The sequence below is a fragment of the Anabrus simplex genome, chromosome 3 (assembly GCF_040414725.1).
Source record: "Anabrus simplex isolate iqAnaSimp1 chromosome 3, ASM4041472v1, whole genome shotgun sequence".
Classification (NCBI taxonomy): Eukaryota; Metazoa; Arthropoda; class Insecta; order Orthoptera; family Tettigoniidae; genus Anabrus; species Anabrus simplex.
The window spans coordinates 290,912,755-290,927,764 of NC_090267.1; the positions used below are offsets into that span (position 1 = coordinate 290,912,755).

General features: G+C 40.8%; 1 protein-coding gene across 1 annotated transcript; it reads right to left on the reverse strand.

The window, feature by feature from the left end:
• Nucleotides 1-317: 317 nt before the first annotated feature.
• LOC136867243 (uncharacterized) lies at nucleotides 318-13,791 on the reverse strand. Its single transcript, XM_067144383.2, has 2 exons — nucleotides 13,682-13,791; nucleotides 318-1,217 (listed from the first exon to the last, which is right to left on the reverse strand). Exons 1-2 carry the CDS (start codon nucleotides 13,730-13,732, stop codon nucleotides 537-539), a joined length of 732 nt encoding a protein of 243 aa, XP_067000484.2. The 5' UTR covers nucleotides 13,733-13,791; the 3' UTR covers nucleotides 318-536.
• Between the last annotated feature and the right edge of the window lie 1,219 nt (nucleotides 13,792-15,010).

Here is a 15,010-nt window from a genome sequence, read left to right on the forward strand (position 1 = left end):
AATGTAACTCATTCGTTAAAATTAAATAGTTTTGGTCTGATAAACTTTTAACCCCGAACAAACTCGTATGGTACGTTTAATAGTGTTACTATGGTACAATTCGTGCGTTAAAATTGATCCATTTTTATATGCAGGACAAACTAGTGCACTGTATTTACAGTGATGAAACTGACTCATTATAATCAATCTATTTTTTTCACATAGAATTGTATACGCAGAACAAAATAGTAGAGTGTATTTAATAGTGTATATATAGTGATGCAAGTCATTCGTTAAAATCCATCAGTTTTGGTCTGATAAATTTTAAATATCGGAAGTATCATATGGTACTGTTTAATAGTGTATTTACAATGATACAATTCATTCGTTAAAATTGATCAACTTTTGCCTGCTAGATTTGTATACGTTGAACAAAGTATTGTAGTGTATTTAGTTTATTTACAGTGATGTAACTCATTCGTTAACATTTACCACATTTAGTCTGATGAATGTTTAAACACAGGACAAAATGACACATTACGATGCCTAGCTTCTGCTCACTTAAGATTGTCCACACACTCGGTAAATTGAGCAGTGATGTTCGCCACATATTGCCTAGCCCCTTGCAGTTCATCTGCAATGCAGTTTCCGGCACCCTCGACTGTCCTAGACGCCTTATCTCCCATAGCTCTGGCCTCCCGCACCCCGGCACCCACTCTGTTCTGCACCTCTGTCCTGGTGGCGCGCACTAGCTCTGCTACACAGTTGAGGGCATCCTTGAGGCGTGGCAGTGACGAACACTGCTGCAGGGCTAAGCCGGCCGCTGCCTGTAGAGCCAGACGCTCGGCGTCCTGGACCAGTTCGGCTAAGTTCACCATGAGGTTCTGATCCGTTCCGGCAGCCTCAGACGCGCACTTCCCGATACCTCGAACAGCAGAGCCTACCGCCTCTTCCACCAGCATCTCTACTCCTTCCACGCAGTGTAAAGCCACGTCTCGATCAGGAACACTATCCAGAGCCGTATGTATTAGTTGACGGACAGTGTCGAGGAATACAGACAAAGAAGCTGAAGCATCCATGGCAGCCTCAGCAGTGGCATCAGTTATGGAGATCCGAGAGTTCTGCAGAGACGCTATGGAGTCGTTTAGCATCGCTCTGGTGTCTGTCAGTAGCTTGTGCAGGGTTTCACGAGCTCGCTCCTCCGCTAACTGCAGACGATCCTGAACTGAACCATTCACCTGGAACAATACAATCCTGAGGATCAACAGTGTTGTTAAGATCATCAATAGCTTAAGAGATTATAATGCCATATTATTATTATTATTATTATTATTATTATTAGTATTATTATTATTATTATTATTATTATTATTTATTATTATTATTATTATTATTATTATTATTATTATTATTATTATTATTATTATTATTATTATTATTATTATTATTATTATTAAAGATATGAGTGAAACACGAGAACAAGCAGCAAATAATTTTTATTAGGTTTAGGAAAAAGCCTACAGTTTAAAATAATAATTCAAATACCTAGGTTTGCTGTTGACAGAAAATTGGTCATTAGAAGCGGAGATTAAATCACGCCTTCAAGCCAGAAACCATTGATATTACAAATTCACTTCCTGATGAAAATCAGGCTGTCTATCAAGAAACCCAAAAATTCAACTGTATAAAACTCTCATTATTTATGTTATTTTGTATGATTGTCAGAACTCGAGAATTTGTTAGCATGCTCTTCATTAACTTCTAATATTTGAGAGGAACCTACTTGGCTGTAAAAAAACCGTACATCAGAGAATGGAGAATAATACACGGCACGGAACTTGAGGACATTTACCAAGATGCTAACATAGTTGTGATTGCGAAAGCCAAACGACTTCAGAGGGGGCGGAGGGATGCCATGTTGATAGAATGGACAACGATCAGTTTCCAGAAGACATTATCCACATCAAATCTAATGGAACGAGATCACCTATACGTACAAGAACAAGATGACATTCGGAAGATGGGAGGTACTGAATACTGGAGGGAAATAACGAAAAATCGATCACCTTGAGGAACGATTTCTGGGAAATCTTGCGGCGTTTTCGGCCTCCTATTGTGAGTAGTAGTACTAGTAGTAGTAGTAGTAGTAGTAGTAGTAGTAGTAGTAGTAGTAGTAGTAGTAGTAGTAGTAGTAGTAGAGGTACAGGTATTGATATTTTTCAAGTTATTCATTGTCATCCACAAACATATTCCTATTCTTTATGTTCCTTCGAAGTATATGAAGATCGATTTTGTTATACAATTCAGCTTGTAGTAACATCTGAAGACAAAAAAAATCAGGGGATAAGAAGACACACAGCTGATAAGAGCAACGAGAGTTCAGTGAGGACATTGGGACGAGTGAAAAGGGGAAATGGGACAAAAAACGAAAACTCATAAAGAAATAAGGGAACTTGATCTGCCATTCTGTTTAATAATAATGTCATTGGTTTTACATCGAGGTGCCAGAAATTTGGTCCTGCAGGAAATATATTTCGTGTCGGCAAATCTATCGAGACTAGGCGGCATATTCCAATCCCTTTAAATACCACTGAACTGAAGTGGGATCGAATCCGTCACCACTGGCTCAGAAAGCCAGTACTTGCCATTGAGTTTATCCTTTTTGGCTTCCTGTCATCAGACGTACTTCTTTATAGGCCTACTTATTCTGTCCTAAGTACGACTTTTCGCTTCACATCATACTCCTTTACTGTATTTATCCAGCCTTTCTTATCTATCACATTTCAGCATGCCGGCCCCGCGGTGTAGGGGTAGCGTGCCTACCTCTTACCCGGAGATCCCAGGTTCGGTTCCCTGCCAGGTCAGGAAACTTTACCCGTATCTGAGGACTGGTTCGAGGCCTACGCGATTATAATTAAGGAGCTATGTGACGGTGAGATAGCGGCCCCGATCCAGAAAGCCAAGAATAATGGTCGAGAGGATTCGTCGTGCTGACCACAGGACAGCTCGTAATCTGCAGGCCTTGGGACTGATCAGCAGTCACTTGGTAGGTCATGGCCCCTCGGGGCTGTTGCGCCACGAGGTTTGGCATTTCTGGATCACATTTCAGTACTGCAGATCTCTCTCGGCAATGGTTCCACCCTCCATGTGCAATGATGCTTGGCGTCCTAAAGTGGCTCGAAGGTGGAGGACAAGAATAAATATAAGAAAAAAGAAGTAATATTGATGAGAAGAAATAACCCATCTATGAATATGGTACTGTGAGTGAAGACGTGGAATTTGTGCTTTTCATTTTTGTATTTCCAGCTATCCTTACCTCCCATTTATTTCTCCCTCTCCCTACACAAATCGGCTATTAGGTTTTATCGTTTGCGTAAGTTTATAGACCCGTTACTGGGAAACCAAGGTAAGCCATCTTCAGGACTAACGGCTGAGAGGTTCAAACCCACCATCTCCTCATTCCACGACCTTTACCACATAGTTACACACTATAATTATATTTTATTCAATGCGACACAACAAAATTTGCAGCAATCGTATTATGAGAGAATCTGTTATTTGATGTACGAATGGTTTAGCATTACACTTCTTAACAATTACTCTAAATGTTTTTCTGCCAGTAGGAAAACTGGAGGACCGAGCTCGATAGCTGCAGTCACTTAAGTGCGGCCAGTATCCAGTATTCGAGAGATAGTGGGTTCGTACCCCACTGTCAGCAGCCCTGAAGATGGCTTTCCGTGGATTCCCATTTTCACACCAGGCAAATGCTGGGTCTGTACCCTAATTAAGGCCACGGCAGCGACCTTCCCATTCCTAGCCCTTTGCTATCCCACCGTCGCCATAAGACCTATCTATATCGGGCCGACGTAAAGCAAATAGCAAAAAGAGAAAACTGGAGGTCAATTTCTATGAAAATTTTCAGAAAGAACGACGCTCCTTCCATTTCTGAAAGCGAATGTGTCATGAAAAGGAAATGCAAGGTTATTTTCAAACAGTGAAAGAATGAAACTGCTTTAAAAATGTCGAAGAATACCAATGATGCAGTTACCAAGAAAAGAAGTTTGACTCGCAGTACATGTCCCTCACTATTCTGAAATGTATAATAGAGGGGCAGTAAATGGTATGAAAGAGATAATGAAGATAAGAGTCACAGATGAAAGCGTATAAGTAGAAATCTTCAGATGTGTGAAGTATCTTATTCGACATATAGGATAGCTCATGCGAATGTCCTTAAGCTTTGAATGTTTTTTGAAACATACTTAAAGATGTGTTCAATACACGTCCGTTAGCTTCTTACACCGTTCCACAGATAACCACAATTAATAGTAATGGCTGTCAACGTCTTTGACCGTCGTGTACCGTACGGCAAATCTGAGCAACTTAATGAAAATATCTTTTTTTTTTTTTTTTGCTAGGGGCTTTACGTCGCACCGACACAGATAGATCTTATGGCGACGATGGGATAGGAAAGGCCTAGGAGTTGGAAGGAAGCGGCCGTGGCCTTAATTATGGTACAGCCCCAGCATTTGCCTGGTGTGAAAATGGGAAACCACGGAAAACCATTTTCAGGGCTGCCGATAGTGGGATTCGAACCTACTATCTCCCGGATGCAAGCTCACAGCCGCGCGCCTTTACACGCACGGCCAACTCTCCCGGTGATGAAAATATCAATATTACATAGATGAAGGAGCAATGTTCCAGTTAAAACTCCACCCTCTACTCATTAAAATGTGTTCTTATTAAAATAATGTACAACTCTAGAGTTGAAAATAGTGAAGGGAGCAACATTATTTCATTTCGAAACAGTGTGCAGGTTGACTCGCGGTTTAATCCCATATTCTTGCTTTCAGCGAGTTTAATTAAAGGAGACCTAACCTTAATTTAAAGCCCCTCAACATGTTCTAAACAAAGGTATAGCCATTCTATCCACATGCAGGGAAGGGACTAAGCAAATGATAGTTGTACTATGTACAACACCTTTTCGTTTCTTGATACTGACAGGTGGCAGACGTGAAGTAAAAAAAACTGAACCACAAATCGTATTTGAAAATATGTGCTAAAATATAATGTTCGAATGACAGATTTGATTCTCCAAAGAAATATCTATGAAGTATGTTCAATGTTGTGCTAGAGCTTGAGAAAACGTGGGTAGGTTTATGACTGATCAGGACCAAATAAGCCACTGTTTAATGCGATGGAAATACGGAAAGACATGGTGAAGAATGCTTTATAGGAACGTTTAAAATCACTTACGTCATGTAGGCAGAAAGGAAATAGTGGTACGTATAAAAGCCAGTAGTAGGAGGAAATACTGTAATTACAATAATTGAAATTAAGAGGGTTCCTCCTATTTATTAACGTGAATGAATCACATATCGTTCACATGAGGTACTAGTTTCGGCACCAAACTATGTGCCATCATCAGCCAACAAGTCAAATCGGGCAAATACAATATAACCTTAAAACACCTTTAAATACACTATAACACCTGCGTGGATGAATATGAACTATAACTTTAAAACAACTTTAAAACACACTATAACACTTGCACAGATGAATATGAAATAAAATATGGTACATGATGATGTTGCGTTTCAGTTTAAAATCCGTTAAAATGACGATGGCGGTTTGTCCAGCTTGTATATGTCTTTAGTTTTTGTAAACTGTTAAGTTATGCTGCGCAGTTTAATGTCGTATGAAGTTGACACTATGTGTGTTCTGTAGTTTGGTTCCGAAAAATAAACATAAACATGGAACTTGATTAAATACAAAGAATTAATTCCCACTTCAATATGGGTTTTGGAACCTGCAGAAGAAATTAAAAGTCGAATTAGGCAAAAGATCGGAAGTAAAGATTAAAAAGAAAAGTCTAGAAAAACCGAGAGAATTGTAATCCCACTTCAATACGGATCATGAAATTTCTAAATATTAATAAATACTGTACATCCACGAAGATATATTGATTTAATTAAAATCATAATCTACGGCAAAGGAAATGGTAATAAAAGATTACACGAGGATCACACTGGTTTCGTTCATGGTAGTAGAAATGTTAGATTTAAAATTGCCTGCTGTGTTTGTTATGACAGTGCTCTCACTGAAGGGCTAAAACTAACCTGAGGTTCTAGGAGGATTGCTCCCAGACTCACGAGAACCGTAAGTAGAGTAATATTTCGTCCGATAAGGAGAGTAGCTCTCAGTCAATCAAACTCCAAAATGGTGTAGGATCCATGGCGTTATCGTTTGGTAACACGCCCTTAACGAAAGAAATTGATCAACACACCTATATCAAAGTTTTTTTTAAAAAATAATAACACATAGGTTTCAACAATTTCGGGCTCAGTGGCTCAGACGGTAGAAACGCAGGATTTCTAAGTCCAAATTGGTAGGTTCGATCCCGGTTCATTCTAGTGGTATTTCAAGGTGCTCTCAAGTACACCCGCCTCATATCGGTGATTTATAAGTACGTTAAGGAACGCCTGCGGGACAAAATTACGGCACCTCTGTGTCTCTGCAAACCGTAAAAGTAGTTCGCGAGACATAACACCAATAACATTAATGCATGATGCCTCATAGCATTATGAGGCACGCGATGAAAGTACACAATACCTCTCTTTACAATTACTTTAACTTTCGAAACATTACCAAAAGTAGAGGTCACATAATTAAGGTCTCCAGGTAAAGACAAGCTGAGTACCGTGAAGTCACATAGAAGTATTTTACAGAGTAAACCACCTGTCCGGCCGGAAGTAGCGGCTAGTGTTCCGCTATTTACCCTCGCAAGGGCGTACCGAGCCGTTTTTCGCTTAGTTCTTGTAAATAGTACCCATTTGCTTCCCGGCTGCTAGACCGTGGATCCTTCTCAGACAACAGATGGCCGACCATTGTATTGTCCTGGTCCACGGACGATAATTTTTGCCAATTAAAAAGAAACACACGAAACTGGTAGAAGAAATGTTCACGTAGACTCTTCTCTTCTTTTTAATCAATGTGTGAACAAAGCCTACTTTATTTATGGCTCAGTAAATTCTCTTAACTTGAAAGTAGTAACTGAGTAGTAGTAACATTATTCAAAATAAAAGCTGCTCTCATACATTAACGCCTATCAAATGTCTATAATCCCTATAATAATAATAATAATAATAATAATAATAATAATAATAATAATAATAATAATCATCATCAGTTCCTTTCAGTATCAATCCCGTATACCTACGTCATTGAGCGGTGTGAATTTGTGCTTTTAATTGTAATTACAGGTTCTAAGACAGAATGTTGTATCTTCGTACATGAAATAAGACATTAGCCAATATGTATCGGACGAGAGTGGGAAAGTCCTTGAATGGAATCCAACACAGGATAGCTGTACTCAATTCTAGGAAAGATTGGCCATCTGCTTATGTTCGGTCCTTTCTGTATGAGTCAAATCATTTGTTAGTCGTAGAATCGCACCACCACCACCACCTCCACTACTACTAGTAGTAGTAGTAGTAGTAGTAGTAGTAGTAGTACCGGGCAAGTTGGCCGTGCGCGTAGAGGCGCGCGGCTGTGAGCTTGCATCCGGGAGATAGTAGGTTCGAATCCCACTATCGGTAGCCCTGAAGATGGTTTTCCGTGGTTTCCCATTTTCACACCAGGCAAATGCTGGGGCTATACCTTAATTAAGGCCACGGCCGCTTCCTTCCAACTCCTAGGCCTTTCCTATCCCATCGTCGAACCTACTATCTCCCGGATGCAAGCTCACAGCCGCGCGCCTGTACGCGCACGGCGAACTTGCCCGGTACTACTACTACTACTACTACTACTAGTGGAGGTGGTGGTGGTGCGATTCTACGACTAACAAAGGATTTGGCTCATACAGAAAGGACCTATCTGTGTCTGTGCGACGTAAAGCCCCTAGCAAAAAAAGAGTAGGCCTAGTAGTAGTAGTAGGATTTATTTAACCTTACAGACCTTCGCCCAGTATAGTGTTCAAGCCCACAATAGCCTAAGCAAATACAGAATGTAGAAACTCCCCTGCTTGAGAACAATGACAAAATAATAATTCGATTAAACAAAACAATATAGTATTTGGAAACCAATGGCCCACGGTCAACTCACTTCCGGAGAGCCGTTAGCCCTGGGAATAAATCTAATCTACAGTTATAAATAATGAAAAAACTATGATAGGTATAGTGCGCCCTCCACGCAGTGATCACTGCTCGGTGGAGCCTAATATCGCGAAGCTACTCACGATAATAATAATTTGTAATAATAAAGATAATAGCCCCCTTCTGTAGTGATAACTGCTGGAAGGAGCCTGGCGATTGAAAAAAAAAAAGGAAACTGTAATAGGGATAGCACCACCTCCACTAGCAGCAGCAACACAGTCATCCAGCATGGTGTTTTTCTGCTTTAATTCCTACTACTAGACCGACAAACCGAGTAGAGTGAGCTTAGGCTTACCGGTGAGGCTCTACAGCTCTGCATTCGGAAGACGAAAACGGACTGGTCCTCACTGTCGGCTGTCCTGAGAATGGCTTTCCGTGGTTTTCCACTTACCTCCACTAAGGTGAATGGCGGGACAGTTCCTTGTATAGGCCACGGCCGCCAACCCCCTCACCTTTTCCATACCTCACCTTCGCCGCTCCTAATCTCCCTGTCTTGAGACAAGGCATTGCTTTCTAAGAGGCCCGCCGCACCCCTTCAGGGTACGAAATGAAATGTAGTAATAGTACAGATGCAGATCCTTTTTGATGATGTTTCGACAAGACGTTCTCTTAATTCCCACTTGCACAGATAAACGGCGTTGAGATTTCTTTGCACTTCTTTCCAGGCTTTTCTTCACTTGAGCAATGTTTCACGCCATTTTGCCAATAGGTTTTGCATTGCAGACTTTGCTGCAGGTTTTGCCAAAACACTTCTAGTCTTAAACTCATGCGCAGACAGTTTCGCACAGGTTTTCCACGAATCGTGCTTAGCATAACACTCGAGAATGAACACGCCCTGTTTTATCGTGAACACCATTTTGTGGTTGCATTCAACTGGTCACTGAACATATCTGCGCCTCTCAATCACTCACACCTTATAGCACAGCGACGTAGTCGGGAGATGTGCACGTGCAGACATATGACAGCAACCGATTGATGCACCGAAATCACTGTTTCCAGCATTTCCTGTAATGCGTGGTTCTGTTTATTAATAAGGGCCAATTCCGCGTCAGTCTTACATATATTTTTCGGGCCAGTGTATTTTTATCCACCATGTAGCAGTGTATGCCGCCTCTGTGGTGTAGTGGTTAGCGTGATTAGCTGCCACCCCCGGAGGTCCGGGTTCGATTCCCGGCTCTGCCACGAAATTTGAAAAGTGGTGGCTGGAACGGGGTCCACTCAGCCTCGGGAGGTCAACTGAGTAGAGGTGGGTTCGATTCCCACCTCAGCCATCCTCGAAGTGGTTTTCCGTGGTTTCCCACTTCACCTCCAGGCGAATGCCGGGATGGTACCTAACTTAAGGCCACGGCCGCTTCCTTCCCTCATCCTTGCCTATCCCTTCCAATCTTCCCATCCCCCTACAAGGCCCCTGTTCACTATAGCAGGTGAGGCCGCCTGGGCGAGGTACTGGTCATACTCCCCAGTTGTATACCCCGACACTCCAGGACACTGCCCTTGAGGCGGTAGAGGTGAGATCCCTCGCTGAGTCCGAGGGAAAAGCCGAACCTGGAGGGTAAACAGATGATGATGATGATGATGATGATGATGTAGCAGTGTACAGTACAAATTCACAGAAACGTTTGGTGGATTGCCGATATAGCCGGGCGTCAAACCGTTTCATTCCTGTGGCTATCATACTCGGTCATTCAGGGGACTAACTGATAGTGTCGAAACTCATTATCCCAGACGTCCTTGTCTTTTGCTGTATGTCATACCATATTTTGCAACTTGTAACGAGAACGCTTTCATCGTGAACGTCCAGTTTGAATGTGGAATATCGGCTGCTAATAAAAAACGCTACCCGCAGGAGAACGAAGGAATGTGTACTTCTAGTTGGTGCAAAGACCACCTGCCTCTGAATAGGAGACTAGATGTTTAACACTGTTGAAGAACGTGTATTCACTCACTACGTTATATAAATATCAACGTGCTGTAGTTCACTTTTGATTAAGATGGAGAGAACTAATGTGATTAGTGCAGTGTCTCCCTCTTCATACGTTGCTCATGGAGCAATTCACTCATCTCAAGGAAAAGCAGATAAGTATTTCTTTTTCAATTTTTTATATTTTTGCAGTAACCTACTAAGGTCAATCCTCTCTATTTTTGACACTAACAAGATAAGTCATTTTGTCATAATACTGAAGAAATAGTCAAATTTTACTTGCTTGATGATGCTTGTTGTTTAAACGGGCCTAACAGCTAGGTCATCGGTCCCCAAATTTTACTTCCAGATTATTCAATAGTACAAAACAGTCACCGGTAAGCACCAGGTAAGCTGAGTTATCTTGTTACTATTCTGAATATTGTTAATACATGTGGCTTCAGCCGAATAAGTCAGTTTGTCTTGTGTGTAGTATATTTTCTGTTGGCATTGTGGACGTGGACATTATTGTCTTGTAAATTAATGATTAGTTGTGTCTTTGTTATAAAGAGCTGTTAAATCTTACTAGCTGATAATACACGAATATGACTTACATCACTTTGGTTCTGACTGGTCTACATCAGAAAATAATACCTGGTTATTATAGGACAAGTCGCTTTCATTCAAGATCCAAAGTAGATACTTCATTAATATTTTGAATTAAACAAAATGAAACCAAAACCATTAAGAAAGCTGTTTCATACAATATTGTTTAATCGGTGATTTCTTATTGTTTAAAAACAACAATATGTTTTCCCTTGGAACTTCAACTTTTCTGACTTATATTGTTATTCCCTGGCACGAGTGAATTTAAAAGTCTGTTCAATGTTTCGACATGAAATGTTTTTCAAATTTTGATCGGGGTTAGATGAAACGCTTTCCATGTAACAAAATTCAAAAGTATTACACATAGGGGAATGATTTGTATATTATGAATACACAGGAAGTGTCCATAGAAGTTGACTTACCGAGCTCGATAGCTGCAGTCGCTTAAGTGCGGCAAGTATCCAGTAATCGGGAGATAGTGGGTTCGAGCCCCACTGTCGGCAGCCCTGAAGATGGTTTTCCGTGGTTTCCCATTTTCACACCAGGCAAATGCCGGGGCTGTACCTTAATTAAGGCCACGGCCCCTTCCTTCCACTTCCTAGGCCTTTCCTATCCCATCGTCGCCATAAGACCTATCTGTGTCGGTGCGACGTAAAGCAAATGGCAAAAAAAAAAATAATAATAATAATAATAAGTTTACCTAATGCACATGACGTCATTCTAACACCATACCTGAGCTTGTATTTGCCCTGAATTAATATGAGAGCAAGGACAGTCACCACATAGTGAGGTACTCTTACCCCGTCAATAAATACACCTTCCACTGACATATATAAATAAAGTATGATCACATTCTTTTAGTGACATAAAACATGTAAATCCCTTCACTTTCAACCAACAGATCATACTGTAGCAAGAAGCAAAGCTACCAACTGCTTTATTTCAAAGTATGGTCTGCCTGCCACAACACAGCCGCAGAACTATTACATCAGCCCGCGACGTGTCAACGGTTTAAATATTACCTGTTACATCATAACAATCTGTTACCTGTCGCTTCGAAACATTGCCAATTTTTCGTGTTTCTTTACCCTAATTTTTAACCCTTAGGGGCTGAATTTTTCAAACACGTTTTTAACTATTACTTATTATATACAAGGAACCATTATACCAAATTTCACTTTCGTCGGTTAGGTGTTTCCTGAGCTATATTTATCAGTGAGTGGCATTTCGCATTTACTTACACAGATCTGCAGTTGTACGAGCTAAAGAGTTCTGCGAAACCGTTCAATTACGGATATTAATGTTGAAATAATTATTCCTTGATTACCAAAATATAAGTGTAGCAATGAACATTAACTGACAACGGGTTGAACATTTTTATTAAGGTAACTAACGAAATAAAAAAAAAAATCCACGTTAGATCTACTATGTACAAAACTTGTGCAATTTAAGACGCGTGCGTTGAACAAACTGACAAACTGGCTATGAGTAATATTGTCGGTTGGTAACTGCGCATCTAACTACGTTTTCTTTTTACTACACGTGACAAGGAAATTTAACGATAGACTTCGAGTCTTCCTTTCTGTTATTTCCTCAATTTTGTAAGTGGTGCAATATTGACACCGTAGTTCACTTCGCGAAACCTCGGTATGTAAACAGGTATTTGCTATGGAAGCTCTTTAGTCTTTTACAGTTGTTACAGACCTCTTCTGCGTTCACTGCTCTGCAACGAAGCTGCACGAAGAGCAACTAAAGAGACTAATTGGAAGTGGAGAGCTACCATACTCTTGCTTCACAGGTGACTTCTTTTTCGAGATGAAGACGACTAAATGGTAAATTTGTCGTGTGAAACGAAGTTAAAGGAAAATGCTGTAACAAAACATATTTTTTTGTGAATTCGACAAAATACAACTCTGCATATGCTGACCGTGTTTGGCTCTTTGTTTTATGAATCGGAGATATCGTATACAGCTTAAGTTAATAGTGTATTGTACTGTGGTGAAACCTGTAATAATGTATGGTTCAGATACCTTGACAATGACATACGCTGTGGAATTCTTAAGGAGATAGGAAAGAAAAATGAATGATTGTGGAGTTTGTAGAGTAAGAAGCAACTGAGATATTCGAGAAATACACAATATATCTGATATTATATCAGAAATTTAAAGTAACAGACTACGATAATAGGGCTACATGGAAAGAATGTTACAAACACATGTTTAAGTCGCAGCGACACAGACAGGTCTTACGGCGACAATGGGATAAGACAGGGCAAAGACTGCGAGAAACGGAACGTGGCCTTAATTAAGGTACACCCACCAACATTTGCCTGTCTTCAGGGCTGCCGACAGTAAGGTTCAAACCCACAATCTTCTAAATGCAACTTAACATCGCGCAGCTAACCCGATTGGTGGAAGGAATGCCAGAAGATTGGATGGTCAAGAGGATTTTCAAGGGGAAGACAGGAGGACACCGAATGAGGAATACTTCTAGAACCAGATGGCTGTATAACTTGGAAGAGGACCCGAGGAGGGTGGGATTTAGAAGATCAATCTAAAGGGACGAGAAGTCTGGGCAAAAGCTGTCAAGAAGGCCAAGGCCCTTCAAGGTCTATAGCACCAATGAGTAAGTATGGGATACATCGTACATCACGGTCAATAGCCCTGTACACTTAAATTGGTGATAACCAGTGTGGTGCTGGTATCTGAGCTTGTGTCTGAATTTGTAATTTATTTGTGATAGAATCTGGAAGGAAACAGCCCGAAAATATATATTAGCTCTGTCAACTCGGTAATCACAAGGACTTGAAGCGAGTAATACAAAGAATGGAGTAACTTTACCAATTCCTCTTTTCGGTTGTGTTCCAGAGTGCTACTTATTTCAGACTTTCAAACCAGTTGGAACCAATGGAATGGTGCAGGAAGCTGCTATGCTATCTCTCATTTTATACTAGTACTCAACACCCAAAATTTTCTACGTTTTCCTCTTAAAATCTGAAATAAATGCCCTTGCCGTTCCAATGGAGAAGCTTACAGGTATTACTGACCTGGCTGGTAAACGCAAAAATGACGACGATGGCGAAGAACCTGAAGTCCATGGTAAGAAGTTCACTGGCAGCCAGTGCTGTGTCTGCTGCTATAAGAGGATACACTGAGCCTGAACACGACCTTGTTTATGTAAGACGGCTCATTACAGGATGAGGCTCCGTGTTGCGCAACAACTGTCGTGCACGGGGATATTCACTACAAAACGCTTCTACAACAAATTGTTTTATAATTGAACCAATCATTCAAAGAAGTCCCCACGCTATCATTTTCCAAATAGTGGATGCATATTATGGAAACGGCACACCACTTCACAACTGATTTCGACTGATGGAGTGAAGAATTTAATGTAAGATCGAAATATGGAAGGCTGAAGGAAGTGAGTGAAGAAATGAAGAAGTGACGATCTGGGGAAGACGGTGTGGAAGTGTAAGGACAAAAAGGAAGGAGGAGAGAAATGAAACATAGTAACCAGACTGTTAGTTTTTCGCGGCTGTAGATGTCATAATTGTAGCCACAAGACACCCAGTTTAACTCATAATCCAAACCACAGTGATATAACATTTAATTTCAATAATTGCAAATGCATTGGTTGGAATTCGAACCATGTCCACCTTGGTGAGAAGCTAAGGAGGGAAAGTTGGAAGGAATTAACGATGTAACGCATGGAGTGAGATGTAAAGTAAACCAGCCCTGTGGTGTAGGGGTGGCGTGAATGCCTCCAACCCGAGAGCCTCTATTCGATTCTCGACCAGTCCAGGGACTTAAATGCTGGGCTGAGAGCTAGAACGAGTTTCACTTTGCCTCTTGAGATCAACTGAGGGTCTTTTTCACACGGGAGATAGAGAAACTGATCAAGAAATCCAAGCAATAGTCTGAGAATGTTCCACGCTGACCACGTGGCTCTCGTCTCGCTTGGCCACGCCCCAACGTGCTGATACGTCACTGATCCATTTATAGAGTGGGGTAAGAAAGAAGGTAGGCAGGAATTATAGGAGGAAGGAATGAGCAGTAAAGAGATTATGAACGGGAAGAAGCAAGAGAGGGTACGAAAGGAGGCTGGAAAAGAGGTATCAAGTAAGGAACACAAGAATCAAGTAATTCGTTGAAGAAGTAAAAAAAGATGATGAAATATAAGGAATAAGGGAAATGTGAATAGGGAAGAGAGGAGGACGAATCGTGAGGAAGAATGGAGATGATAGTATAGAAAGATAAAATAATAAACAAACAAATAAATAAATAGTCTACATACGTACAGAATGTGACAAGGGAGGAAGGAAAGGAAGGAAACAATGTAGAAGAGGAAGAAGAAGAAAAATAACGTTTTAGGA